Consider the following 27,091-nt stretch of genomic DNA (forward strand, 5'->3'; position numbering starts at 1 on the left):
CTTTGATAAACTAGGTTAGCACTTAGGGTTTCATCAATTCACCAAAACCAAACTAGAGCTTTCAACTAGCAAATTCAATAGGCATATCACAAATCAAAGACTGAGCCTTCTTTTGTATCGCGTGCTCATGGCAGGGTTGCTAGGAATTACTGAATTGCTTCTTGTACCCATCGATGGGCTATCAAGTAGCACCTTTGGAATGTCTATGGCTTTTTTCTTTGGAAGGCCTAGCTTCTTCTTGATGGGTGTCCGCTTCCTTTTAACTTGAGCAGGTCGATCTTCATGTGAAGCAATAGAAAGTGCTTCGGGCTGATTTGACCCGGTTCTTGACCTACAAATGTTATACATTGACAATGGTTTAGATAAGAGGGGAAAATTGGATTCATGCAACTGAAATTCAGAATTAGAAAACGTATAATTTTGAACGTCCAGAGTTGGAGTTAGTGCGGTTTCCTTTTTTCTTACTTGAAACCTCCATGCTGTGGCTGTCATGGTAGTCAAATATTGAAGTTTTCAAAGCAAGATGTGATGATAGAGAGATTTCAGCAATATATAAATTCCCTTTTACAGGTTTCATGTGTGCAATCATCACTTTTCCTCTTTTTAGAAGATGTTGTTTTCAAGTTTTGACTACGGTGACAAATTAGAGGTACTTAGAATCCATATGAAGTGTGAAATAACGATGTGACAAAGGAAAAAATACCAAACCTTGGGGGAAAAGACATGGATGCCACCGGTGCATCTTCCTCTAAAGGCACAATGGAACTTTGGGCTGATTTGGTGTTTCTTGCCCTCTTCTTTGGTTCTCGTCTGAAATAAGAATAGAATCAATAGCACGTACTTTACAAAGGAAAAACATAAATGGTAGAGAAGACTAAACAAGTTATTATCTGATTGCTTTCATAGCTTCAATGTCTGCCGGTCTCCCTCTCTTGCAATTATGTCAATGATGTCCATAGTCCATACAAATAGGGCATTGGTGCTGTCCTTTTCTCTTTTTCTTATCACCGGTACCTTTATGCCTTTCAGTTTTAGGCCTACTAGCAACCGGTGTCAATAAAGGTGGGTGCATGAAAAAAATCATGGTTAGATTTAGGCCATTGAGACTTATCTGGCATAGCAGGAATCAGCTGACTATATGCAACTCTAAATTTCTCAACGAGTAGTAGAAGTCAACATAATTCTCTATTGGTGCATCGCTAAGGGATGTGATGAATGCTAGTGCATGCTTGCAAGGAATCCCAGAAACCTACCATTGTCTGCAAGAACAAGTCCTCTCTTGTAGGTTAACAATAAACCTAAATCCACTTCCTCCCATTGCAAGAACAAGTCCTTAGGTTGGGTATCCACACCAAAATCCCACTCTGTGACAGGATCATATGGATCAGAATGACCTCGATATACAACAAACATGATTACAACCTTTCTCTTCAAATGTTTATCAAACATAGACATCAACTCTTAGTCGGTTTTTACTTCTAGGAAATATTTTAGACCTTCATCATAATACTGAATATGAGCTACCACTGATGCACCAAGGTCCTCATAATTTATTTTGTCTGAATCAACAACCATGTCAAAGCAAAGACATTTCATATCTTGTCTACACTTTTTACGGTTGCCCAACAATTTAACTTTCAGCTTGAAGCTGGAGTTTGGATCCATGCTGTTATTCAAAATCAAAATAGGGTTTAGGGTTTTGGTACATCTGTAGCTACTTCTAGGAGCAGAAAAATTGGGGACTCACCCTTGTAGCCAGTATTCTTGGTCGGAGTCGACGCCATCCTCCGTTTCCGCCCGCTTGCTGCAGGATGGGCCGGCCACGACATGCTGCTTGTGGGAGGGGTCGGCCGCGCGGGGCTGCTGCTCGCTGGAGGAGACGCGGCTCGCTGGAGGGGCCGCGCCGGGCTGTTCGCTGGAGGGACCACGCCGGGCTGCTCGCTGGACGACAGGCCGCCGGGATGCCCGCTGGAGGAGGGGCTGCCGGGCTGCTCTCTAGACGAGGAGCCGCCGGGTTGGCCGCTGGTCTGGCCGCGCGCGCTGGACGAGGCGGGCGGCGGCGCCTCCCCGACGACGAGGAACGACAGGAGTGGGGACGAGCGGAGCCGGATCCGGCGGATCCGGGGCCAGAGATCCCGACCGAGGCACCTGACCGGCGGCGGCGGAGCCCTGGCCGCTGCGGCGCACTCCCCCATCCGTCTCGAGTCGCATGACTGGGCGGACGCTCGATCTTCTTTTTTTTTCCGATACGCGGCGTCGGTCTAAGTCGCTCGACTCGGTGCGGCCCCTTCAGAAGCATAGAAGGGCAATTTCGTCTTTTCACGTATCCACCAGTGGACAAACTAACAAAGTTCACTAACAGACTTGACAGAAGGCCATAGAAGAAATGAAAGTTTGTTTCAGAGCCATAAAGGTAAGTTAAAAAAAAGAGCCATACAAGGAAGAGCCATTTTTTAGGGCCATACAGGTAAAAAGCTTTTTTTTTAACGTGGATGACTTGTCTGCACGCGAAACAAAACTCCCTTGTAGAGGTTAATATAGGAGGCATTGGCCCCGTTCGCGTGCCCTTAAATCCGGCTTGATCCGTTTTTTTCATTCGGAACAGTATTTTCCTCTCATAAATTCCTGCAGAATTCCTCCAAACCATCCAAATTCCTCCACAACCGTACCAGCCGAACACCCCCATTGTCGTTGTTGTGAGTGAATGCCGCTGCTAGAACAATCACAAGGCGAACTGATCCATTATGTCTCACGCCTGACGCCTAATGGAAATCACCCCTCACCTGTTATCCGCTCCAGCGCTCTTCCACTGCTGCACTTGGCTAATGTGGCATCTACATGTTAAAAAAAATTATAACATAAATAATCTCTCTCTTTTCTCATAAATCTTTTTTTGTTCAAATGGTATATTTTTATTGTGATAGAACAATTTTATCATGTCACAATATTTTTATCTTTTAAGTAAACAATTTTTTAGTTGTGGAACAATTTTTCTATTATAGGTATAGCATTTTTTCCACGCAGGGTGGAACAATTTTATCCACCGGGAATAACTATTTGTTCTAATAGGAAAAAATATTTATAACGAAGTAAAGGATGTTTTAGCAGCAGCGATTAGAAACCATGGCTCGGGGTCTGGAGATGGTGATGGTGAAACAAATTTGTGGAAGGGTCTGTGGAATCTTGATTGCCTGCCGAAGGTGAAGCACTTTCTTTGGTGGCTAAGTCACAATACTTTAGCTGTGAGGAAAGTCTTACAGAGGAGGGGCATGAAGCTTGAAACAAGGTGTTATATGTGCGGTAGACTAAATGAGTATGCTGGCCGTGTACTTCTCAACTGTAAGGAGTCAATAAAGTTTGGCGGGAGCTAATATTAGAACAGGCGAGAAAGCAGGCTAGCTGAAGCTCAGACGGCTAGAGAAATGATGGAGATAGTGCTGAAGATGAAGGGGAAAGAACAACTCACGGTTGTTATGGCTATGGTGGGGAGAGCGGAACAAGTGAAGAGAAGAAGGAAGGAGAAGAACTGCAGCCGAGCTGGCATATATCGTTGCGCTCCAGGCTGACTTAGCGCTGAAATCTGAAAGGCCGCTATTGTCGGATGTCCATCAGAAGGAGCGTTGGAAGAAATCGAGGACAGGGGAGCTCACGCTGGACACTGATGGTCCTTCAACAGCGCGATGAAAGATGGGGGGGTGGGGTTTCATACTCCGCGATGATTAGGGGCACGCAGTGAGCTCAGGGACTGGGCGAGAAGAGTACCTACTTGACGCTTTTCAAGCCGAACTGCTGGGCTGCCTTGCTAAGGCCTATTCGCTTGAACTTATCAGCCGGTTTATCAGTTAATCTATAGTATTTTTCTCTCACAATAAAACAGCTTCAGCCGGCTTTAATACCAACCGAACACGTATTACTCTTGAAGTAGATGCTGCTCTGCTGATGGACGCAATTCAGACGGATGACGGATGACTACAGATTGGCTCCTACTGGTGGAGTGATCACGGAGATCAAGCAACTCATCCGTGCCGAGTTCAGGTCTTGTACTGTTTCCGTTTGTAAACGTGATAGCAATAGAGTTGTGCATGCTCTTGCTGCTTTTGGTTGTAATCTCCTAAGTGGCTGCTATAACACTCGGGAGGGGTTCCTCGAGGTGACTAGCGATTTGGCTGGGTCGAGTAATAGAAGTTCCGAAAGTTATAAAAAGAGATGATGTTTTAGCATAAAAAAATGAATTTTGGAGATTGGCGACACACTTTCTACCCTTGATGATAGTATTATGCTACTAACATACGGAGCGACATTGCCGACGCGCGACCATCCTCATCGGCATTGACGGCATCCGCTCTCTCTGACACGCGACACACACACAGAAACCTCGGCTCGCGTTTCTCTCCCCGTGCCCCGCCCTCCTCGGACCTCGGCTCCTCCTCCCTCCCTCCGACCCCGACCTCTCACTCCCGCGACGAACTCGCCGCGCTCTTCTCCCTCCCCATCTTGACCGGTTCTGGCCGTCTTATCCCGCTCTTCCGTTTCCACGCCCAGGCCAACGCCAAAACAACCTGCAGCGCGCGCGACGCGACGCGAGCCGCGCGAGGAAGCACTCGCACGCAACGCAGAACGCACCCGTGCGCACCGGCTTGCCGATCGGCGGGGCGCGACCGATCGCCATGGAGCCGGACGACGAGGTGCTGAAGGCGGCGCGCGCCCCGCCGCAGCAGCGCCGCGGGATCTCCTACAGCCAGCCGCTGTCGCGGGACGCCGCGTCCGCGCGCCGCGCCGCGCTGCGCAACCACAGCCTCGACGACGAGCACATTCTGCCGGCCTCCCACTCCCTCAACTACCCGCTCCACCACGATCCCTCGGGTATAGCGCCCATGGGCTACCACCCCCCGCTCCCGCCCCACCAGCACCACCCCAGCGCGTCCTACTCCTCCAACACCCGACGCTCCGCCGGCGGCGTCAGCGAGGGCTCCATGACGCTCGAGCGCGCCATGTCAGAGTACGGCGGCGGCCAAGGCACCCTCCCGGAGTTTGTCGGCGCGGGGGGCGGCAAGGGCATCTTCCGTGTGCCGCTCCGCGCCGCCATGCACCCGGGCCGTCCGCCCCCGCTCGAGGTGCGGCCCCACCCGCTCCGCGAGACGCAGGCGGGCTCCTTCCTCCGATCGCTCGCCGCCGACCCACAGCGCCGCCAGCTCTGGGCCGGGGCCGAGTCCGGGATCAGGGTGTGGTCGCTCGACGAGGTGTTCGCCGAGTGGGGCGCGGGCGCGCGCCGCGGCGACGAGGAGAGCGCGCCCTTCCGCGAGGGCATGCCCGCGCCGCCCGCGCTCTGCGTCGTCGTAGACAGGGCCAACCGCCTGCTGTGGACGGGGCATAAGGACGGGAGGATCCGATCGTGGCGCATGGACCTCGACGCGGCCGCTACGGCGCCTGCGCCCCCGGCCGCTGGTGCAGGCGGCGACGGCGGGAGCGTTGGGGGAAGTAGTCACGGCGGGGGAAGCAATAATGCGCCAGTGTTCAGGGAAGCCCTCACATGGCAGGCCTATGGCCGGACGCCCGTGCTCTCCATGGTCGTCACTTCGTATGGTGGGCATGCCATTTACGACCGTCATTGCAATGCCAATGCATTTGTGTTGCCACAAACTCACAATTGCGTTATATATCTGCACATTGACATCACTGCATGTGAACTACTACAAATTTAAAATTTCTGACCATACATACTATGGGTCGTTGAATCTAATAACAGGTGAGATATGGTCGGGTTCCGAGGGTGGAATCATTAAGGCATGGCCTTACGATGCCATTGCCAAGTCCCTGTCATTGTCACCAGAAGAGAGACATATGGCTGCTTTGTTGGTTGAGAGAGCCTACATCGACCTGAGGAACCATTGCACAGTTGGTAACGTTTGCTCGTTGCCCGCTTCTGATGTTAAGTACATGCTTGCGGATCATTCACGGGCGAAAGTTTGGACCGTGACTAGCATGACATTTGCTCTCTGGTATGCCTTCACATACACAGATGAAATTTCTTCTTTCTTCTTCTTCTTCTTCTTTTTTGAAAGATCCGGAACAGATGAAATGTGTTAGTTAGATTACTGTTCTCCCCAACATAGTACGTACTTTAACATGCCAATTCTTCTGAACTACTTGCTACAGGGATGCTCGTACAAGGGAGTTGCTGAAAGTATTTGGGATGGATGGCCAAGTTGAGTCAGCAAAGCTAGAGACACCTGTCATGCCAGAGCAACCTATGGAGGAAGAGATCAATCCTAATCCTAAAGCAAAACCTTCGAAGAAGGACAAGTCACAAGGTTCTTTGAACTTCTTCCAAAAATCTAGGAATGCTTTAATAGGAGCAGCCGATGCGGTGCGCAGGGTTGCAACAAAGGGGACATTTGTCGAAGATAACCGCAGAACAGGAGCGGTGGCTCAAGTAATGGATGGATCAATCTGGTCAGGATGCACGAATGGCGCCATTATTCAGTGGGATGGAAATGGGAACAGAGTGCAAGAATTCCAGCATCATACTTCTTCTGTGCAGTGCATAAAGGCACTTGGAGAAAGGGTGTGGGTGGGATATGCCAGTGGCCTGATTCAAGTCATGGATGCTGAAGGTAACATTATTGCAGGATGGACTGGGCATAGCTGTCCAGTTATAAGGATGGCAATTGGTTGTTCTTACATTTACACACTGGCACATCATGGTGGTATTCGGGGATGGCCACTAACTTCTCCTGGACCCCTTGACGATATTATCCGAACTGAATTGTCTAACAAAGAGTTGTCATACACTAGAATGGAGAAGATAAACATAATGGTAGGGAGTTGGAATGTAGCACAAGGGAAAGCATCTGCTGAGTCACTAAGATCATGGTTGGGTAGTGTAGCATCTGATGTTGGGTTGGTTGTTGTTGGATTACAAGAGGTTGAGATGGGCGCAGGGTTTCTCGCCATTTCTGCTGCAAAAGAAACAGTATGATACTTGCCTTACCGTCTGGTGTTCTTTTTTTTTTGGGTTCAATTCAGTTAGTTGTGCGTTTCTAGCTTGCTACTTAACGTAGATATAACTATTCGCTATGTTGTTCCATCTTAATTTTCCTAGTAACCATAATTTGTTACAGATCAATACTGAAACATATTTTTCACCTTGGTGTTTCCTGTAATTTAACTGCACTTTAGATACTTTCTGTTGCGTTTTCAAATTTAATAATTGTTGAGGTAGATGTGACTAGCATTTATTTCTGTTTTTGATGAAATAGCTGCCGGGCTATTGAATAGACGCATAAGAATTGTTTTTACAGGAATTAACAGATTTGATCCTCTTTGACCTTTGTGTTGTAATTCACCAATTAGTAGTGTTACATTGGCTTGTCATTGCAGTGCTACCTGTTAAGTTCTCTGAATCACCATTTGACTGAACGTTTCTTTTCATGGTTTCAGGTAGGGCTTGAGGGCAGTGCGAATGGTCAATGGTGGATAGACAATATTGGCAAAGCGCTTGACGAGGGAACATCATTCCACCGAGTTGGTTCTAGGCAGTTGGCTGCATTGCTTATTGCTGCATGGTATTAGCTTGTTGTGAATTAGTTTCTTAGAATTAAACTACAAATCTGCTATCACATAGTGATAAGTTGTTCAATTAACTGTTTGTTTAATTACCTTTCTCATGTGATATACATGACATGGAAAAATTAACTTTTCAAGGGCAAGAAAAAGCCTTAAACCATATGTTGGAGATGTTGAAGCTGCTGCAGTGCCGTGTGGTCTTGGACGTGCTATTGGCAATAAGGTACATGATAAAATAGTTGTGCATGCTTTCATCACCCCACCCCCACCCCCCAATTGAAATTTCATTTTGTAATGGTATGATCTTATCTCCTTTTGGGAATATCTGTATGTCTTATGTTGGAAGAAATTTTAAAGATGACTACATAAGCAAGGTTTACGGAAAGATAATTCTCATGTACTGTTTAATTCTATGTTTTATGTTCTGTTTCATGTTCAAGTCATGCTCCTCCGTTCTTTTGTTTGTGCGGTGACAATTAATTCTCCTGCAGGGTGGCGTAGGATTGAGAATAAGGGTATATGATCGTAAAATGTGTTTTGTGAGTAATCACTTTGCTGCACATCTGGAAGCTGTGAGCAGACGCAATGCTGACTTTGACCACATTTATCGGACAATGGCTTTCAACAAACCTCATGGATCCACAGGTTCATGTTTCACATTTTTTGAAGTGCCTGTTTTTCTTGGCAGCAAACTATAGGTGTTACAAATACTGTTTTCATACTGAAAAATGTTTACATAACCCTTATTTTTCTGTGATGCAGCTTCTGCTACATCTGTCCAATTGCACAGAACAGTGAATGTATGTGTGGATCTAACCTTGAAATTATCAGTAGAAACTATCAAATTATTACTGATGTCCAAATGTTGTGGTGATGCCAGGTCAATGGAAATCAGGTTGAAGAAGTAAGGCCTGACCTAGCAGAAGCTGATATGATTGTATTTCTTGGTGATTTCAACTACCGCCTTTATGGTATCACATATGATGAAGCGAGGGACATGGTTTCACAAAGAAGCTTCGATTGGCTAAGAGAGAAGGATCAGCTTCGTGCAGAAATGAAAGGTGGAAAGGTATTCCAAGGAATGCGTGAAGGAATAATCAAATTTCCTCCAACATACAAATTTCAAAAGCACCAACCTGGTCTTGGAGGTATGTATATGTTGCTGCTTAAAACATTTTGATCTCTTCTCTCTGTTCAACAAGTTATGTAGTTTTTCCCTGACTAACCTAGTAAGTTTTGTTTCTTGCTTTGCATCACAGTGCTGAAAACTGTTTGTCAACTGCCATGTAGGTTATGATTCAGGCGAGAAGAAGCGGATACCTGCTTGGTGCGATAGGGTACTATATCGTGATAGCCGTTCTGTATCAGTTGCTGAATGCTCATTAGAGTGCCCTGTAGTTGCTTCAATCACATCGTGAGATACTATTACACTTCCTTTTCCCCCTTTCAGATGATCGGTAATCCCTTTTATCCATACTGATTGATTTTCTTTTGATAGGTACGTGGCATGCATGGATGTCACAGAGAGTGATCATAAACCTGTGAGGTGTACATTCAGCGTTGATATTGCTAGAGTTGATGAGTTAATAAGAAGGCAAGAGTATGGAGAAATAATTGAATCGAATGAAAAAGTACGCTCTTTGTTCCAAGTTGCTTGTTTTGTTCCAGACACTACAGTTAGCATAAACGAAATCATACTGGAGAATCAAGAGAATGTTATATTCCAAATTACGAATAAATGTGAAACAAGCAAAGCAGCTTTCGAAATCCTATGTGACGGCCAGTCAACCAAGAAGGAGGACGGAACTAAATCAGAGCTTCTTCCAAGGGCATCCTTTGGCTTCCCACTTTGGCTCGAGGTAAGAACTATTGCAAACTCTTGTTTTAACTTCTAGTATAGATCATGCAATGTAACACCTACAGCCTATGATACATTCATGATTAATCAATTGCCGCCAAGTGAAGATATTGATACAAATCAATTTCCCTCCATATGTACGGATATGGTCAAAATATTACTACAATGCCCAAGTGACTGAATATGACACCGAACTACTGAAGTACCTTTCTGATGGCAGGAAACAGTTAATCTGCTGCCTGTCATTTCTGCATTCAAAATTTGTGTTCTGATTTATATTTTTTCTGTCTCACACAGGTCCAACCAGCCGTCGGTCTGATAAAACCAGGTGAAACAGTGGAAATTACACTACATCATGAAGATTTTTACACACAGGAAGAGTTTGTAGACGGAATACCGCAGAACTGGTGGTGCGAAGACACCAGGGACAAGGAAGCCGTTATCAGAATAAATATAACAGGCAGCAGCTCAACGGAAACCAAGACGCACACCATCAACGTCCAACATCGCTGCCCGCCATCATCGGCGCCGCCACCGATGATGAACCAACCGGTGGCCGCCGCGCCTCCGAGCAATGTCCTTGCCAGTGAGGGGCACTCAAAGCGCTCCTCCAAGAAGAGCCAGTCCAAGCACCGGGAACAGCAACAACAGCAGCAGGATTATCCGCAGTTTGGGAGCTCGGAGGTACATGACCTGTGCCGCATGCGGTGCCCTTGAGACCTGTACAAACTACTCCTACATTACTACAAAGGAATATGGATACTGAAGTTCTGTCTAGGAGGTGGGAATTACGAGTCTTAGGTTTCTCACATCGAAGTCCCGGAGTACCCCGCAAAAGAGAGAGAAAAATCTGGGAGGAGTTACTCCGGTTCTGTACATAGGCTTCACTGGATCAGCTGTCACTCTCATGTAGCCCAAGCAAAGAGTCTAGAGTCCTGAGATAACAGTGCTAATAACTTGTTGTTTTATTCTTGTTCCTTATTAAAGAGTCTTCTCTAGATAGTAGAAGCCAGGGATATTTGAACAATGCTTGATGTAATATGTTCCATAGAATTACCTTAGGTTTGTTCTCTCTTCACGCAGCAGTTCTAATAATCTTGTACTTCAGACTATTGGCATTGTTAATAAGAAACCAATCCTTCACCCCCTTGAATCATTTGATAATGCTTATGTTATTACCTGTCTATCAGTCTCTTTGGCTTTGGAATGGCTCCGATTGCTTAATGCTAGTGAGTGGTACATGTCATCTGTCTCGATGTGTGTGTGTGGTGGGGGGGGGGGGGGGGGGGGGGGGGTGGGGGGGGTGGGGGGGGGGGGGCGGAAGGTGCATTGACACAACCAACTGAAGTAGAGGCAGTTAACATGCAACCGCATCATTCCTTTTTTGACATACAAATTGATGTCCCTTGACCGGTGCCACTAGCTTCAGTATCCACTTCTTAAGAACAAATTGATGTTCTCTTGCCAAACGGAGAGCACTCGAGTGTTGGAACACTCGATTCTCCTCTTCCTCTCCATCTACGGCTTCTTCCTCTCTTCTCCATCTCCGACGGGGTTAGAAGAGATTTTTTAGGGGGCAGGCAGGCCAGGCGATGAGAACGGGAGAGGCGGCGGAGGAGGTGGCCGGGCCAGGTTAGGGCAGGGCGGCCATGACAATGACGGCGCGGGGAGAGGGGAAAGAGTAGGTCGCCACGGCCGCAGACCCCACTGCGCTGTGGCAGGGCGGTGGGCGGCGGTGGCGCATCGGGAGGAGGAAGAATGTGCGAAGAAAAAAAATTGAGTACTCGGCCCCGAAAACAAAAACACGAGTGTTAATATAGACAGATGCAAATAAAAGGCAACCAAATTTCAAGCGACCTTTATGAAACTCACCCCTAATTCTGTCAAGTAACAGCGGAGCCGGAAGCCCTGATTGATGAATGGATCTCCAAAAAAGCGCACGCAGCGCCGAACGGGCACGGCCCTTGCAACCCCTCTTCTCTTTGGGTTTCCTCCCATTCGTTCCCCCGCCAGTCCGCCGGTCCCCATGGCGCCCAAGGTTCTCATGGTAAGCCACCATTTTCCCTGTCCCAGGCGCCGACTAGGCCACCGCGGTGCTGCGCGGCCGTTAATGGCGACTGCGCTGACCCCACTCTCAACACCTTCTTACTCCTGGTTCCTACCGCTGCAGGTCGCAGAGAAGCCCAGCATCGCGCTCTCCATCGCCTCCGCCCTCTCCGGCGGCCGCGTAAGTTCTCCCGCTGCGCCCTCCGCCACCGAATCCGTGCTGATTTTTTTGTTTTTGGTGTCAAATTTGGGCGAGACGTTAACTCCGATTCATTGGGTCGTGTCGAAGGAGGTAGCCCTAACGGCTGGCGCACCGATTAGTGCTGACTCTTCTGACGTGTTGTTAGTTTGATGGGTCGCTGCCTAGTTTTTTCCCTGGGAGCAGTGGCGGAGCTAGAATCAAAATGTAAGAGGACCCATCCAATTCAACGAAGGTTTTTGTTCCAATTCAAGTATTCAATTAAGGGGCTAAGAAATGGATCATCTCTTTTTGTTTTGAAAGATTCATAAGTAGGTTTCTCTATACTAAAAAGGTACAGGCTAGTCATTATCTGTAATACTAGAAAATCATATGAACTTTTTTTTGGGGGGGGGGGGGGGGGGGGGGGGGTGGTGCGGGGGTTGCAAGAGGGAAATTGTCCCAATAGGCAGTAAGTCAGTAACGGTTTTAGATGCAAGCATGCAGCGCTTGAGGGTCGGAAGCAAGGAATAGAAAAGGCAAATAAACATCCTGCTGGTGCCTACTTGCACTTGCTGGCTTTCCATTGCTGATGAGCCATGACTAGGAAACCCTTGCAGCTTGAGCAGCGCGGGGGCGCGACACTACAGAAGTACGGATTGGGGATTGTAGAGTGCAGCAGCTGGCGAGAGTGGAGCCGGAGTGAAGCAAGTGTGGAGCGGGAGGCTGGTGCCGGTGACATGCACATGCCGGCCAGCCGGTAGGTGAGGTGGCTGCTGGCCGTGGTAGTGCAGTAGGTGCCTGGGTGGTTCTCTTCCCCCAATTGAAAGGCAAAAAACTAGAACAATTGTCGATGTTAAATGTGCTATTGGGCTGACATGCAGCAGACTCACTGAAAATTGTTTCGGCCCATGGCCTAGTTTGCCGACATATAGCTCCGCCAGTGCATGTGAGCTTGAGCTGTGTACTTGGCGACAGCAAACCTGTGATGTCTCATTGATCTCATTGTCTCTGTTGATGTACCTATTAGTTTAATGGAAGGGTCAGGGGTTGTGGTAGGTGGTTGAGTACTGATTGATTTCGTTGTAATGGTAATTGGATTTTCCCAGTGCCATCTGGCAGGGTAAATTAATTTTCTCTGTTTCACCTGATGACCAATGCTTAAGCTCAGTAGCCCTTGTAGTTCTAGAAGAGCCATGCTTAACCTCTGTCCCCTTTAAAAGTGTCTGCACATTTTCAGTTGCTGTTCCAACACTGCTGTCTACTGATATGGGCCAGACATTTTTTCCCCTTTTGAAAAGAACAGTAGGGGAGGCCCCAACTGAAATAATATTAATATTGGAACGGTCCAGACTCCAGAATGCAAGTGTTTGACTTGAGAGTTCACTCACATTGTATCCTTTTTTTTTCCAACATTCATGCAGATGTTTACAAGGAAGGGAAGCACAGATGTCCATGAGTTTGACGGAACATTTCAGGGTTCTTATGCAAACTTCAAAGTGACATCAGTCATTGGACATGTCTTAAGGTTCTGCTTTATTCTTCAGTTGTTTTAAGAGTTTTTGTTACAGCTAGATCATTTGAAGTCTGCATATAGGAATTATTTTACATACACATTTCTGTATATCAGTGTTGAATGTTGATATGTACAACAGACATGGTGGGCCAATGCATAGTTGAAGTGTTTATACTGAAACCTACTAGTTATTACTTATTAAACTTTAGCAGGATTTGCATACAGATGTTCAGATGCTTGCAGTTTCTGAACATAAAGATATTTTTGTGTTTTGTTAATCTCTGTCTGATCTTTTCCAGTGTAGATTTCCCCCCTGCATATCAGAACTGGGAAGGAACTGATCCAATGGACCTATTTGAGGCTCCAGTTCTGAGATCTGAATGCAACCCAAAGGTAATGTGTTTATTTACAACTCTAATTGAAACAGAATGCAACTTAGTTAACTGTTAGAAGGTCAACCCAGATTGTAAGAGAATATAACTCAGTTGATTGTTGGTGTAACTGAATAAAGTGAAGCAGTAATAAGTTCTATTAGGGGCTGTTTGGATTCCTTCATTTTGAAGGAATTGAAATCTACTTAATGGATTAGGCTATTTGGCTTGGAATTTGACATTCCATAACTTTCCCAAGCTCACAATTAAGCCTATCTCAAATTCATAGGGTGGGAGATGGAAATGGATTCTATAGATCACTATGCTATAATTTTTTTTCTCGAACACACAGGAGAGCTGCGTATCATTATATATTAAGAAGAAGAAAAGGGGTGTAAAACCCCATAACCCAAAAACACCACCACCACACACACCGCACCTCACTCAAAAAACCACTGCTCGCACTATGCTATAATTTTACTCTCCAACTTATAGCACACTCTTCAACTCACTTCCCTACAATAAAAATGCAACATATAAGTATGTCCCTTGTATGCCTAACAATAAATATACAAATATATTCTATATACAACTATATTAGCTCAATTGATCTATGTCTAAATTGTAATTATTAGAATGAATTCAATTCCAAGGATCCAAATGGGCCCTTATTTAAATCTACTCCACCCATGGATGGTTGATCAACTATGCAGTTTCTCTGATACTTGAACTTATGTCCTTTGCCCCCTTCATTTAATTGACTCTAGGTGGAATCTGAATCAACAAATGTCCTGGTTATTGTTTCCTCCAACTTTTGGCAGGCTCTTAGTTACACCTGCAGAACCTGCAAAATTACTGAATCCCAATGGTAGTGTTTGTCTGATGTTATGCTTATCTGTATGTTTGTTATGTGTTCCACTGTTCCAGCTTTTTTAACATATGTGTTTTCCCTTTTTCCGATAAGCATAACGTCCCATGGTTAAATACAACACTGATGTGTAGTTCTGTTAAAGGCTCATATACGCAGGCATCTAGCTCAAGAAGCTCAAGGCTGCACTTATTTGATACTTTGGCTGGACTGTGACCGAGAAGGAGAAAATATATGCTATGAAGGTACATTAAACCTGTTCTGTAACAATTATGCATACTAAATCTAGTTGGTACTAAAATATAGAGAGCTATATGTAGACGTTTCCATTTCCCAACCTGGACCCTGAAAAGCAAAAACAGAGGTCTATAATCAAAATAAGTTAGACATCATATGGGAAGTTCTCTTCTATATTGTGTAAACAATTAGATCAATTGAATTTCTTTACATTCTGGAAGCTATACAGATTTTATTTCTTCGTCCACGCAGTACATGGATACTTCTGCAAAAGATCATTTGTAGTTATTTTTATACTTGAGAATTGCTTAGGTCCTGATTGATGCAATTTATACATGAGCTTTCTTTGCTTGGTTCTACATATATGTATGGCTTGCTCTGTTCTACCTCCAGATATTTATGGCTTGATCAATCTAATTCTAATAACAATGCCAAACATATGTTCCAGTTATTGAGTGCACTGGGATTCCTGAAAATGAGGCTGGCAGAAGAATTTTCCGTGCTAGATTTTCATCTGTTACTGAGAAAGACATATTGACCGCCATGGATAATCTTGTTCTGCCAAACAAAGATGAAGCGCTATCAGTGGATGCCCGGCAAGAAATTGACTTGAAGGTTGGAGTAGCATTTACTCGATTTCAGACTCGATATTTCCAAGGAAAATTTGGAAACCTTGATTCAAGAGTGATTTCGTAAGTTCCCCATCTCTTTTCACGATTCAAATTTCTTTAACCAATCGCATGTTAAAGACGTGCTATCATGTATCTACAATCTTCAAATACTTTTTGTCTGTGAACCTTTTTATTCTTTATTCAAATCATCATAACAATATCTTTTACATTTGCTCTGGCTCTGTCTTTTGATAATATTTTTCAGAACTGATTTAAGTTTGGTTTTGCTTTGTAAATCAGGTATGGTCCATGCCAAACACCTACACTTGGATTCTGTGTACAACGCTATCAGCAAATCACCACATTCAAACCAGAGAAATTCTGGTCCTTGAAAACATATATTATCAAAGATAATGATGAAATACAGCTAGAATGGGACCGGAAGAAACTTTTTGATTTTGATGTAAGGTCATGTACCCAAGTGATTTAGCTTTATTCTTCCAAATGTTCTTACCATTTTCCTTAATAAAAAATACAGGTTACTGTAATGTTCCAGAAGATGGTCATCAGTGATGGGACTCTAAAAGTAGCAGATGTATCAGTGAAGGAGGAGTGCAAAACCCGTCCATCTGGCCTTAATACAGTTAATATGCTTAAGGTAGCACAGCTCTTACCTCTTAGAGTGACCATATGTTTTCCTTAGCTCTCCTTATTAATTTTGCCTTGTTATCTACAAATCTCACTTTGTTCTTGCCTGGGAGTGTAGTCTTTGTTTAGTTTTTCATTTGAAACATGGTGTTTTCTTACACTGTTCTACTGGTGTGTACTGTTATCATATGTTGTGTCATGATGATCTTGATTGAAATCTGATACCCAAGATGCTCCTGTTGGGTTATGACTTGATGGTATTAATAGGACAAAGGGCATCCATTTCCTTATGTAAGAGTAGAGTAAATTTTGTTTACTTAATATTCTTCTCATCTCAGGTTGCATCAAGTGCGCTTGGTATTGGACCTCAGACAGCCATGCACTTGGCGGAGCGGCTTTACACTCAAGGATTCATCAGGTTTCAGAAATGAACCTTGAAACAGTGCTATATTTTGCTTTGAATCTTGTCTTATGTTATGTGGGAAATGTTAGTCTACCAGAAATCTTATTGAAGTCAGTGTGGGCTTATCTGCAGTATGCAATGATGCATGACATTTCCTTATTTTCTAGTATCTTTTTTATCATATGAATAGTACTAATTGACAAAAATCTGTAATAGAGGTTGTTAGTTTTGTTTGTTCAACTAGACGCACTATGTGTTCCTAAGAGCTTTAGCAGATCCCCTGTATGATTTTTTAGAGGTTAGAACTGATGTAGACTTTGACCCAACTGAGGCCTTGGTCACTAGTTATGAGTTAATTTGTCATTTCACAAATTCTCGCTATAGTAAATTTGTGTTTTTCTTAAGTACTACTTTACCTGTTCTTGCCATACCCCCCATGATGCCAAGTTATTCATGTAGACCTTATCGTTTTTAAGGTATCATTTATGGTTGAGCCTTGCATTACACCCAGTAATGTCATCACTTTAGTTTAAGCTCAAAATTTTGTAACCAAACTATAATGTTATCACTGTTATATTTAATTTTGGTAAACAGAAATTTTTTACCCTGCAGTTGAAAACTCCTTAGATTTTTTTGAGCAGACAAAGATTTTTGAACAGGAAAACTCCTTACATAGGTGATGCTGCTGTCTGTTAATACTAATGGTTATCTTTGCACAGTTATCCTCGTACAGAGAGCACTGCATATCCATCATCATTTGATTTTCGAGGTGCACTTGCTGCACTATTAAATAATCCTCTATGGTCCAATGATGTCCGGACATTACTGGATGCTGGTTTTGTTAAGCCTCGTCAAGGTCATGATGCTGGGGACCATCCTCCAATCACTCCAATGAGGTCAGCAACAGAAGCAGCTTTAGGAACTGATGCTTGGAGGCTGTACCAATACATATGCCAGCACTTCATTGGAACTGTTAGTCCTGATTGTAGATATACAAGGTAGTTTGTCCCTTTATTATTTCATAGCTACATAAATCATTTTTGTCTTTGTTCTGTCACAGTTCACAAGCTTCTTATAAAATATAAACTATAAGTATGTGAGTTATTGATATTTCCTTGTACTATGCCCTTATCTAGATATCTAATGTTTTTCTATTATTTGAAATGCAACCATGTCATGGAATTCAATGTTTTTTGCATTGTTGTTTTTTCATTAAATTTAATAGTTGCTCATAAAGGAATCCATCAGTAAATACCCCTTTCTAAAATAACACGATTCTCAGGACTGCCATTGAGTTCACTTCAGGTGGAGAAACTTTCCACTGTGTTGGGTATCGAGTCACTTCTAAAGGATTTACCTCTATCATGCCATGGCTAGCTGTCAGTGAGAATAGTCTTCCTGCATTTAAAAAGGGAGACTCTGTTAGTATTCATAAGGTTGACATATATGAGGTAAGGCGATCAGTTTGCTCAAACAACATGCACTTACCTTTTATCAGGATATGATGTTGATCAATCATAATTGTTTGTTGAAGGGAAGCACTACACCACCTGATTACCTCACTGAAAGTGAATTGATCTCTCTCATGGAGAAGAATGGCATAGGTACAGATGCATCAATTCCTGTACATATAAACAACATTTGTGAACGTAATTATGTTCAGGTTAGTTGAGTTGTTTTCTATGAAACCTTCAGAGCATCATATGCTGTGAATCTTTTACATGCAAGTATACACTTAAGTATGTAAATGTACCAAAAACCTGAATGCATCTACTTATCTTTCTCGAAGGTGAATTCTGGAAGAAGGTTAGTACCGACACCCCTGGGAACTACGTTGATAAGAGGGTATCAGTGTATTGATGCTGATCTCTGCTTGCCAGATATCAGAAGCTTTATTGAGCAACAGATTACTCTAATTGCAAAAGGCAAAGCTGATCATCTTCGAGTTATTCAACATGTTATTCAGCAATTTATGAAAAAGTACTCTTACTTTGTGAAAAAGGTAACATATTTTGTTGATAATCTATGAGACTGTGTTGCTGTCTTCCATGGTATTTGGGGAAGTTTATATTGATGATCTTTTGCGATGCTTTAGCTTCATTTGAAGCTGTAGCAAGAATGAATCCTCCAAAATTGTCAAGCACTTTACATTTGCAGATATCTTTATTCTTCCAGTTTTAAAGCATGTTTAAGATTTCCTGTTCTTAACAACCGAATTCATTGATACAAGACATCAGTTGTGTATTGCTATAATGCTATTTCAGCTTGTTTAGAATGAATGTGCTTCTTGCAGATTGAAAATATGGATGCGCTGTTCGAGGCACAGTTTTCACCTTTGGCAGATTCTGGGCGCCTACTAAGCAAGTGTGGAAAATGTGGTCGGTATATGAAGTACATTTCCACTCAGCCAATGAAGTTGTACTGTATAACTTGTGAGGATGTCTATTATCTTCCTCAGAATGGTTCAATTAAGGTAATTACTTTAATATCATATATTGGAAATTTACCTTTATTTTATTTTTTCTTGAATCAGTTGCTTTACTTCCATGTATGGTTCGTGAGAATTGAACCAGTAGGCCACATATTGAAATTAAGCAATATTTTTTTGCCACAATTTCCTTTTACGGGGCGGGGGTTGGGGGGGGGGGGGGGGGGTATTGATCCCATATTTGTGATTTTAGTTTTTTCATAATTGTGATAACTTGCTCCGTATTCCATTTCTTTGCCCTAATTTTGTGTTCATCATTTTGTTTCATGCTAGGTTGTATTCTAAAACCATGTATGCTGTTATTCTTTTTGCTTTATTGTGGCAAGCTCAGTTTATGCCTACTCTGTGATTAATAATTCTATTTTTTTCGCAGCTTTACAAGGAAATCATATGCCCTCTTGATGGTTTTGAGTTGCTTCTGTTCTCGATGGTGGGACCTGATGCAAAATCTTTCCCATTGTGCCCTTTTTGCTATAATTGTCCTCCATTTGAAGGCATCGACAAACTCTTTGGTGCTCTCAAGCTCGATGACACCGGCAAGGTTGGGAAAGGGGCCGGCATGCCATGCTTCCTTTGTCCTCACCCGACATGCAAGCAATCTATGATCACTCAGGGAGTTTGTGCTTGTCCTGAGTGTAGTGGTACCCTGATTCTTGATCCAGTTAGTGCACCCAAATGGCGGCTTTACTGCAACATGTGTAATTGCATTGTATTACTCCCACATGCTGCTCACAGGATCACCACTACAGATAAAAAATGCCTAACATGTGAATCTACTATCATTGAAGTTGATTTCAACAAGAAAACCACCCCTCTTCAAGATGGAGCTACATTGCATGAGGGCTGTATCTTGTGTGATGATCTGTTGCATTCACTGATTGAAATGAAGCATGGTAAGTCATTCTTTATGCGGAGAGGTAGAGGCAGAGGTAGAGGGAGAGGCCGGGGCAGAGGAAGCAGCCGTGGCAGAGGAAGACGAGGGAACTCAAGGTATGACGATCCTAAAATGAGTTTCCGGGATTTTTGAAGATTTTGGACTTCCAACATTGGTCACTACTCACTATGTAAGTATGTCCAAAAATGCTAATTTGGTACTTATTCTGCAATATTACTTCTTTTTTTCTCTTTTTTGCAACCACATCTTTTATCTGCCATAGATTTGTAGTGTAGATTTTTAGATCATTCTATAATTGGTGCCAAGTTATTTCTTTAAACCAAATGGAAAGAAACGATGTTGGACTGAAATTGTCCAGAAATGAGATGCACCTGAAGCATCTGTTGTTTGACTTAGACAATGAGATGTACAGAAAGATGTTTACCACATTTAAAACCAACTCACATATCCATACAGAAATTTATCGTGCAAAGTGTTTTTTATATATAAAAATGTATACGCTACTACTATTTTCATTGATGTTAAAGTATATCTGAGTTTGGATTATGTAAGAACAAGGCAAGCGATGATGAAGCACTATGGAGCATGTGTTTCTTATTATATACACAATATTTGATATATCCTTTGGATCTTTTATTGTCACTTGAGCCTATTACCTCTGGTTCTGAACTATTGATTTCCTTTTATGTCTAGGTAGAACTTTTATATTTTGAGATGAGCATTTCTCCATAGCAGCCTTCAATGGTTATTTGCAGATCTGCTTTCTTCTTCTTCTTTTTAACTGCCGGCAGGACTCTGCCCAGCTTTTTTTATCCTTACATTCTAAGCCATGCTTACGCAGGAAAGCTACCATCATGCGTTCAGTAAACCCCAGAATGGAGTAAATATATTATTAGAAACGTGACTTAAGAGTCAGCTGCTGCCCCATGTCTTTGTGTATTGACACATTCCATGCGTCAGGACTCAGGACACTGAATCTGTAATTTAAAATGTTGGATAGCACAAGGATCAACTCAATTGTATACTCAGGAGTAGTGTTTCTGTAATACTTGAAAGCTGGAACCTTGTGCCAATGATTTGGCAGAAGATCCCAGGTTGGTGAGAATTGAGAACTTCTAGCTTCGCTTGTCTGAAACTTGGCTGAAAAACACTATTTCGGCTGAATTGTTGTGAGAGAAAAATACTGTTCCGGCTGAAAAAAGAAGCCGAACAAGCTGAATATGAAGTAAACCGAACAGGGCCATAATAGGCTGCTCAACAAACTCTTCTCTTTGCAACATTGGTGGTACCTGATAGCTCCTTCTGAGCTGTTATGATTCTTCTAGATGGGTTCTCGATGATATAGAAGAAAACGATGGTTCTGTGGCTTCTGCCTATGTTATTGCTTTGCTCTTGCTGCAAACGTATGGTTCTGAGATGGCATTGTTGCCTTCGACACTGTTTGATGCGCTGCTTCTACAGAGCACTAGTAACTCATAAGTTGTTAAGCTCGACTCTGACTTGAATTGCTTCAAGTTGTCTCAAGCCCCTGCGGCCACCAACTTAAGATGGCCGCTTAAAAGTTCCCTTCAAGTCCAAGGAAACTGGGCAGATCAGCGGAGTGCAACCAAAACTGACCGTGTGAACGCTGACGAGTGAGTGTCGTGTTCAAAGAACCAATCCCTCTGGTAGCTCGTTGCTTTGTGGAGGGAACAAAGCATTTGATTGGAACCTGAAAAACAGACAGGAAACAGGGAAAGGGTGTCCCGTGACTCGTGCGTGTGAAATGTTTGAGTGTAAGCACAATGACGCAAGTCTTTGGTCATACTACCTCTGTCTTATTCTGAATTTGGTTAAATTTGACTACGAAAAATGGTATTAACGTTTAAGACTAAGTATATTATGAAATTATTTAACAATTATAAAATTAGGTCCATTTTTAGACTGAAGAGTATTAATGCTGTGTGGATCAGACCGGTAAAATGGGTTTGATTAAGGTCCTGTTTGGATCAATAGGACTAACAACTAGCTGACTAATTTTTAGTCCATAAGGATCCAAACAAGTAGACTAATTGTTAGTTCACTAATCATGGACTAGTTGTTAATCCATAGATATGAGCTAATAGAACAGTCGTTAGTCCTAGTTCATCAACATGCCTTAAAATTGTTTAGGGATTATTCCCACTGAGCTTTCTATGGTAGCGATGCGTTATTAGAAGAAATTGTTTGAGAGACTGATTTATTACCAAGATAAATTGCTAGGAACCGAGCGATCAATCGTTTGATTTGGTTGTTGCAGCAACATTTCAATTGCCGCCATCAGACTTTATAAAATAAAAATGGTAACAATCAGAAAAGGGTGTACTGCGCCCCTCTTGAGTGACTAAAGCTAGACGCTAAAACTAGGAGGAATTCAAGTAGTATTAGAATGTAGGCCTGTGTTGCAAAAGAGCTTCTTGCGGCAAAATAAAGGAGCAAATATTCTTTGCTTTTGCAATTGGTGGTGGCAAATATGCTCGCAACCTTTATGCTTTATTATTGTTCTTCTTAAAGTGATCCCTGTAAAAGGATACGCGATGATGGATTAGACAACACACACATGAGTTATCGGTTATGCCATTCTCTTCTGCCCTTCGGTGGCAACTGGCAAGGACGTGGTAACAGGACTCCAAGACATTGCAGCCTCGGAGGGTTCGGTCCGGAGCACTTGTTCGGATGGCTAGGATCAAGGCCTCATGCTCAGGGCATTCTAGACACCCTCCGATAGTGATGCGTTTTGCTATCACAAACCTCCCTTTCAGCTTCACCAGCCATCATGGTCCACAGGGAGCAGATTGCGCAACTAAAAGTGGCCTCCGGGCTCCGGCATGGGACCGGCCTGGGCGCCCAAGTAGTGCGTGATCGGCGCGGATCCTCCCGGACGCTGACCCGACTGTCCAGAAGCGATACGCTGTGCCCATTTTCTAGACGCTCCTCCATCTCCAAACGAGCAAGATGAGCTCAGCACTAAAAGGAAATACATTACATACACAAAATGCACAATATATAGTACTACTACATGATCGCTACAGCTCAAACTCCTGCAAACTCTAAACCTACAATCGTCTGCCCGTAGTCACACACGCCACTAGCGATAATGAGCCGATAACTACATGCAAGCCACAGGGCCGGGGCACCAGAAAGCAAAACTTTCTCTCATGCATTGCACACTCAGTCACACGGAATGCGGGAGGTGGCCGTTGGATGCGCTGTTGAAGGTCTTGCTCTCGGCCTTGCGCCGCCTGAGGACGGCGCCCCACGTGACGGCCTCCAGCGTGGCGGCGGCGATGAGCAGCACGCAGACGGCGGCGATGTAGGCGGTCCGCCACCGCTGCTCCACGCCCAGGATGTTCATGCCCTTGAAGATGTTGACGACGCCCAGCACGATGACGGTGTACCCCACCGAGTGGTGGTACATGTTCCAGTACACGCGGTACTTGTGCTCCTTCTTCGGCCGCAGGAACAGCGCCAGAACCTGTATTATGCATGTCCACCAAGCCCTCGTCACTCATCAGAATCAGAGAGATCGCCAGCTTTTTTCTGTCTAAAATGGAGAAATTTATTTACTTGAAGGGTGCCGAGAGCGAAGACTGCGATGCCGATGTTGCGGTGATCGGTGTAGGTGACGCCCCTGGACTCCTTGCCGAGTTGGATGCCGGTGGCCCAGCCGGAGACGCCGACGGCGTAGCCGATCAGCTGGCAGGTGACGTGGAGGTAGAACCACGCGGGGTCTGCCGCCTGGAACGTCTTGAGGTACCTGGCGAAGATGGCGCCCATGGGCAGCAGCACGCCCCAGCTCACGGCGTTCAGGACTCCATGGATCTTTATAGTATTCCGCCCCGGCGCCGGCGCCGCGCCAGAAAACAAGAGCGAATGTTATTACAGTTACAGCAGAGGAAAAGCAAACGAGTGGTTTGGTTGGCCGCCGCCCACCGGTGAGACTGAGAGCGAGACCGAGCAGAGCACTCACATTGCGCTTCCTGGTGGCGCTGTCGGCTCCGGCGGCGGCGGTGGTCGCCCTGAGCAGGTCCAGCTTGGCCTTGGCGGCGAGGTTGTCTGCCCCCATGGCGTGCGGCGCGGGGACGCCGCCGCTGGAGACGGCGGCGCCGACCTGCCACACCTGGTTGAGCACCACGCCCCCGCCGTAGCCGGCGGCGCCGAGTCCGAGCCTCCCGAAGACCCTGACGCGGCCGTCGGCGCCGAGCTCGGCGGCGAGGTCCGACGCCGGGAACGCGATGGGGCCAGGCTCACCGAGCGCGTAGCCGGACACGTTGTACGTCCGGACGGCCCACGTGCCGGAGAAAGGCCCCGCGACGAGCGCCTGCGCGCCCGTCATGCCGTCGCCCGACGGGTTGAGCGCCCACGCCACCCACCCGCCCGGCGCGGCGGGGGCTGCGACGAACGCGACGGAGAGGTCACCCGTCGCGCGGTCGTACGTCCAGTGCACGGACGCGCCGAGGCGGGGCAGGTCGTTGCATGCCGCGTAGGCGCGGTTCGCCGAGAACGACTCCCCCGCGCACCGCCCGCCGCCCCCCGCCGCGTGCGCCGGCGGCGGGGTCAGTAGCGTGAGGACACATGCTGCGAGGATGGCGACGGCGACGGCCATGGCCTGGGCTGGTTGGAACGGCTGCGAACTTGCGTTGGTGGGTGCAGTGAGAGTGAGTGAGTGCTCGAAAGTTGGTGGGCGTGGGGCGCGGTCGCGCGGACGTGGGCGTTTTGAGGTGGAGTGGGCGCGCGGCAACCATCAGTTTAATAAGGAAGGGACGGAACAGTGTTGGGATCGGCGGGGCGCGGTTGGCCGCGACGGGGACGGGCAAGCGGCCGGTGGGGCAGGTTGATCGGCGCTGGAAGGCAGCCAGGCACGGGCGTGGCCCCATGGGCCTGGGTTCCGGGAGTGGGTGAGGTTGTCGATTGGAACAGAGCTCAAGCTAGTACTGGAGTTGGTCCCCATGGTTGATTGGTTGGCGCGCTGCAACTGCATTGCATTTCATGCGAACTCATCAATCGTCGTAAGCTTGCAAGTGTGTAGTGTTCAGTAATCAGTCATCCAGAGTTGGGGCGAATCGGGCTGACGAGCTCGTCTCATCATCATCCGCAACGCGCTTCGGTGTGCGGTGTGCCATACCCAAAACCAAAAGCATGCTCTGCTCGCCTGCTCGGGTAGCTTGTCCGATCTCAACAGAATGAAGATCGATGATAGAGTTGATGATGACAAGGAAAAGGGTGCTGTTAGCCATGCCCAAGCAGGGTCGGGTGTAGGACAGCCTGCCCGAAAGGACCGGACGTGGAAGGGCTCGGCCAAACGTGAGACCCAACCATTCGACTGACGACACGCACATCGCAAGTCGCAACTGCTAACTACAAAACGTCGCTGGTGCCCATAGGCCATACTCGCAACTCACGACTCACAAGCCTCACGTGCGAGGGACTATGACGATGGCCATCGGCAAGAACGCACCTGGTTGTCCCAGCACAACTTTGAATCAATGGGGAAACTGCAGAGCCGAGTCTTCGACAAAGATGCTTTTTCTGAAGAGATTGGATATTGCATCGCATAATCTTACTAGTTATAACTAAGGCACAGTCGCACAAGTTTGAGGACATCAAAGATCAATTTATGACTTTAGGGACAAAATGACACAGCCGAATAAGTTCGAGGACCGCTAATGAACCTTACATTTATTTTTATATGTCTATATTGGTTCCATCTTACTGTTGTTTATTATATTGATGTTGTTCGGTTCAGCTTGTACGTTAAAGTTTTACATGTTAATATATGTGTTCATCATGATTTATATTCTAAAATTAATCATAAACTTGCCTAATTATTCAACAGTTTTATCCCCTCAAAGTTCATATACACACTAAACCTCAGGCACCCTTCGGACGCGCTACAATGAATTAAAGAAAACAAACCACTATCCTCACTTCATCGTATGGATCGTGGTATCTAAAATCTGACATATATTTATATATAGAGATATGCATATTACAGAAATAGTGCAACCACATATCCTGCATGTCCTATTTTTTCAAAGGAAATGAAAAATCCCCAATTTTTTTTTTTACTGTGGGTCAATATTTAACCACGGATGCCATGAAGCAGGTGTCATTTAAATAGCTCACCGAAGTATCTGGTTGACTAATACAGTAATAAGTTTTTTCAATGCCAAACAGAGATGGTGAGCAATAGGCGATCTGACATATTACAAAAGGAATGTTTCTTTGCATCTAAGAATGCTTGTATATGCTGCAGATGAAAAATATATGAAACATGGATAACTAAGCATCATGTAACTTAAACACACTAACTGGAAAATCTCAACAAAGGACCAAAGCGACATCCTAGAAGAGATTTCAAGGTCTTGACCATCGAATGGCGGGGAGAATTTGTATTGATGCCAGCATCTATAGCAGTGGGCTCCAATGAAGCATGGTAAAAATATTACTATTATGCTTCAAACACTCAAAGAAAGAAGCAAATTATAAAATCCCAGCATAACAATAACACTTAAACGAGAAGCAAGAGTTCCATTTTTTGAAAACAACTTAGGAATCAGGGTAAATATTTTGTGCAATGCTTAAACCTGATCAGTCAGGTAGGAAAAGATACAATATTAGTGCACCGAGAGCTTCAGAGTCGGTGTATAAAACACAAGCCCCCGCACAATCAGTAATCTAGAGTGGTAGTAAATTCGGTCAATGATGATCCTGACAATGTGTTTTGCAACACATGTTATACTCTTGGCAACCTCGCTGGTGCCCATAGGCCATACTCGCAACTCACGACTCACAAGCCTCACGTGCGAGGGACTATGACGATGGCCATCGGCAAGAACGCACCTGGTTGTCCCAGCACAACTTTGAATCAATGGGGAAACTGCAGAGCCGAGTCTTCGACAAAGATGCTTTTTCTAAAGAGATTGGATATTGCATCGCATCTTGTAACTAATCTTACTAGTTATATCTAAGTCACAGTCGCACAAGTGTGAGGACCTCAAACATCAATTTATGACTTTAGGGACCAAAATGACATAGCCAAATAAGTTCGAGGATCGTTAATGAACCTTACATTTATTTTTATATGTCTATATTGGTTCCATCTTACTGTTGTTTATTATATTGATGTTGTTCGGTTCAGCTTGTACGTTAAAGTTTTACATGTTAATATATGTGTTCATCATGATTTATATTCTAAAATTAATCATAAACTTGTCTAATTATTCAACAGTTTTATCCCCTCAAAGTTCATATACACACTAGAACCTTAGGCGCCCTTCGGGCGCCCTACAAGGTCCTGTTCGCTTATCTTATAATCGTCTTTTTCAGGTTTTTTTTCAGCCAGAACAGTGTTTTTCTATCACAACAAATCAGCCGAAACAGTGTTT

At 44.9% G+C, this 27,091-nt stretch overlaps 2 protein-coding genes and 1 pseudogene across 6 annotated transcripts; 2 read left to right on the forward strand and 1 right to left on the reverse strand.

Moving 5' to 3' along the window:
* The first annotated feature begins 4,504 nt into the window (after positions 1 to 4,504).
* On the forward strand, positions 4,505 to 10,567 carry LOC136546549 (type I inositol polyphosphate 5-phosphatase 13-like). Its single transcript, XM_066538526.1, has 11 exons — positions 4,505 to 5,583; positions 5,747 to 5,999; positions 6,157 to 6,973; positions 7,441 to 7,565; positions 7,705 to 7,789; positions 8,058 to 8,211; positions 8,329 to 8,366; positions 8,447 to 8,714; positions 8,857 to 8,980; positions 9,065 to 9,425; positions 9,722 to 10,567. The coding sequence occupies exons 1-11, from the start codon at positions 4,668 to 4,670 to the stop codon at positions 10,139 to 10,141; spliced, it is 3,561 nt and encodes a 1,186-aa protein (XP_066394623.1). The 5' UTR covers positions 4,505 to 4,667; the 3' UTR covers positions 10,142 to 10,567.
* Positions 10,568 to 11,164: 597 nt separating this feature from the next.
* LOC136542118 (DNA topoisomerase 3-beta) lies at positions 11,165 to 20,898 on the forward strand. 5 transcript variants are annotated; one of them, XM_066534407.1, is made up of 16 exons: positions 11,165 to 11,471; positions 11,595 to 11,651; positions 13,073 to 13,176; positions 13,464 to 13,557; positions 14,549 to 14,648; positions 15,089 to 15,332; positions 15,552 to 15,714; positions 15,790 to 15,909; positions 16,238 to 16,317; positions 17,022 to 17,300; positions 17,585 to 17,753; positions 17,837 to 17,965; positions 18,092 to 18,304; positions 18,596 to 18,775; positions 19,164 to 19,854; positions 20,379 to 20,520. In XM_066534407.1, exons 1-15 carry the CDS (start codon positions 11,340 to 11,342, stop codon positions 19,815 to 19,817), a joined length of 2,718 nt encoding a protein of 905 aa, XP_066390504.1. In that variant the 5' UTR covers positions 11,165 to 11,339; the 3' UTR covers positions 19,818 to 19,854; positions 20,379 to 20,520. The 5 variants fall into 5 exon arrangements, with proteins under 5 accessions (XP_066390504.1, XP_066390505.1, XP_066390503.1 ...); XM_066534408.1 differs by having other exon boundaries at positions 20,383 to 20,488; XM_066534406.1 differs by lacking the exon at positions 20,379 to 20,520 and adding an exon at positions 20,527 to 20,898 and having other exon boundaries at positions 11,167 to 11,471.
* A 1,773-nt stretch (positions 20,899 to 22,671) lies between these two features.
* LOC136546550 (cytochrome b561 and DOMON domain-containing protein At3g25290-like) lies at positions 22,672 to 24,659 on the reverse strand (annotated as a pseudogene).
* Positions 24,660 to 27,091: the final 2,432 nt, after the last annotated feature.

This window comes from Miscanthus floridulus, chromosome 3 (assembly GCF_019320115.1).
Source record: "Miscanthus floridulus cultivar M001 chromosome 3, ASM1932011v1, whole genome shotgun sequence".
Taxonomy (NCBI): Eukaryota; Viridiplantae; Streptophyta; class Magnoliopsida; order Poales; family Poaceae; genus Miscanthus; species Miscanthus floridulus.

Excerpts from the sequence above, each read along its gene's own strand:
- LOC136546549 (XM_066538526.1), top strand. The coding sequence starts at position 4,668 with ATGGAGCCGGACGACGAGGTGCTGAAGGCGGCGCGCGCCCCGCCGCAG. Across the intron at positions 8,367-8,446 it reads AATTGCACAGAACAGTGAAT|GTCAATGGAAATCAGGTTGA; the intron begins GTATGTGTGGAT and ends TGGTGATGCCAG. Across the intron at positions 9,426-9,721 it reads GCTTCCCACTTTGGCTCGAG|GTCCAACCAGCCGTCGGTCT; the intron begins GTAAGAACTATT and ends TGTCTCACACAG.
- LOC136542118 (XM_066534407.1), top strand. The coding sequence starts at position 11,340 with ATGAATGGATCTCCAAAAAAGCGCACGCAGCGCCGAACGGGCACGGCC. Across the intron at positions 11,472-11,594 it reads TGGCGCCCAAGGTTCTCATG|GTCGCAGAGAAGCCCAGCAT; the intron begins GTAAGCCACCAT and ends CTACCGCTGCAG. Across the intron at positions 18,776-19,163 it reads CTCAGAATGGTTCAATTAAG|CTTTACAAGGAAATCATATG; the intron begins GTAATTACTTTA and ends TTTTTTTCGCAG.